The following is a 1,789-nucleotide window of genomic DNA, read 5'->3' on the forward strand; positions in this document are numbered from 1 at the left end:
CAAATTTCTAAAGTCCAGGCATCGTTTCGCATTCAATGTCTGTCTGAGACGTCTCGTTTTTAGTTTCAAAAGGACGTCGCAGGATCACAATTGCTCGTGGCGTCAGGTTGGGATGGAACATGCCGCGTATACGAAGTAGGAAAGCTCGGAGAGTTTTCTGAAAAACTCGTTTTCACACACGGAAAGCCTCTACTGACATGTACATTTGCTGTAAGTTTTATTCGATAAAATAACGCATTTCACATGTGTATCGTTTTAGGGTTACAACAAAGTCGCCTTCGCAGGTGTGGATCACAATGTGAAACTTGCCGACATCGAGACTGGAAATGGAACACAGCTCGGATCGCATGCATTGGCAGTTCGCTGTCTGGAGTTCAACCCCATTAGCAGTCTCATCGTCTCTGGTGGATGGGATTCTTCCGTGAAACTGTGGGATGCACGAAGCTATGGAAATGGTGCAGTTGATTCCGTGAATGTGTCCAGCAGTGTTTACGCCATGGATGTTCTCAAGCACATGGTTCTTGTTGGAACAAAAGATCGGAAAATCTACATGTTCGATAGTCGCAAACTCAGAGAGCCAGTGCAAGTTCGTGCCATCGGAATCAGTGGAGTCTCAAAAAGTTTCAACTGAACTTCCCTCACCGGAGTCGAGGGCTTCGCTACAAACTAAAAAATATATCAAATTTCAAACCTATTTCTGCAGGTAATCGGGTACAATGAGCCGCGCGGTATCGCGCCTCATTGAAGCATGCAGTCGATTGAGCATCACCCAACGAGCTCAACTTCATTGTAAGTTTTTCGAAAAATGACTGTAATTAATATTCCATTCGAATTATTAAAGATTTGCGTCCACCTCCAGCTACATCTATTTTGCCTCCAGGACCCATTCCATCATCTACTATCATTGAGAAAGGTTTCCCGGCAAATGGCACATATCATTTCCCTCAACCCACTGTTTCCATTGATCTGCCGGCTCTTGAAAATCCACAGCAGGTGAGTGATTCCACGATAATACGAATTATAATCAGCAAACACAATTTGCAGGTGTACACCTTCCCCACATTAAATAGATCGCCGATGGTTGCTCCTGGTCCGATTCTCACAGAAATTTTAGAGAAACTCGCCCCAACTGTAGAAAAGGGCTCATTGATTGCTCCCGGAACTTTGGACAAAGCACCCATGTGGTTGTCCCCACGTCTTCTCACAATCCGACGCAAGAAAATGAAGAAGCATAAGAGACGAAGGCGATATGATCGAGACTTTTTCAAATACCAAAAATATCATAGAGAGAAGAAACTGAAGTCAGAAAGAGAGTTCCAGAAGAGAATGAAGTCTTTGCTAACGGAGTTAGAAGCATTCGATCCAGAGAAATATGTGAAAGACACCATCAAAATGGCTAATAAGGAATGGCAGGATGAGTTGGCGCCGACTGGAAGAAAACTTTATCCACATTGGAGCAGATTCATGAGTTTGGAGCAATTGTATGGATTACCAAAGAGCGAGTACATTGACAAGAGGTAAGCTTTGGCACTTCTTCACTATGTAAATGAACGTTTTTTTAGATCTGGACTCCCAACACCGGAAGAAGCCGAGCAAATCAAGGCATTGAAGGAGAAATACGCAAAGTTGTACCGAAAAAAGTAGAGGGCACTTTTCAAATTTTTTTTGTATAGGGTAGATTGTTTTTTGTTATTTTTCTGTTTTGTTTTCGAAAAAAAAGTTTGAAATTATTTGAAAATATTGGACTATTCTATCTAAAGAGGAGAATACAGATCACATTTGCATCATA

The 1,789-nt window shown here is 42.1% G+C and overlaps 2 protein-coding genes across 2 annotated transcripts in view; both read left to right on the forward strand.

The window, feature by feature from the left end:
* CBG20697 overlaps nt 1-631 on the forward strand; it is a gene marked incomplete at both ends in the record, with an annotated part of 1,604 nt that extends 973 nt beyond the window's left edge. The window contains 2 exons of the mRNA XM_045242690.1: nt 64-210; nt 260-631. Coding sequence (XP_045097113.1) covers nt 64-210; nt 260-631 — 519 coding nt within the window. The remainder of the gene's footprint in view (nt 1-63; nt 211-259) is intronic.
* Nucleotides 632-716: 85 nt separating this feature from the next.
* CBG20698 lies at nt 717-1,644 on the forward strand (the record flags this gene model as incomplete). The annotated part of the gene is made up of 4 exons (XM_045242691.1): nt 717-789; nt 842-993; nt 1,045-1,517; nt 1,563-1,644. 4 exons carry the CDS (start codon nt 717-719, stop codon nt 1,642-1,644), a joined length of 780 nt encoding a protein of 259 aa, XP_045097114.1.
* Between the last annotated feature and the right edge of the window lie 145 nt (nt 1,645-1,789).

Source organism: Caenorhabditis briggsae, assembly GCF_000004555.2.
Source record: "Caenorhabditis briggsae complete genome, chrII, whole genome shotgun sequence".
Lineage (NCBI taxonomy): Eukaryota > Metazoa > Nematoda > Chromadorea > Rhabditida > Rhabditidae > Caenorhabditis > Caenorhabditis briggsae.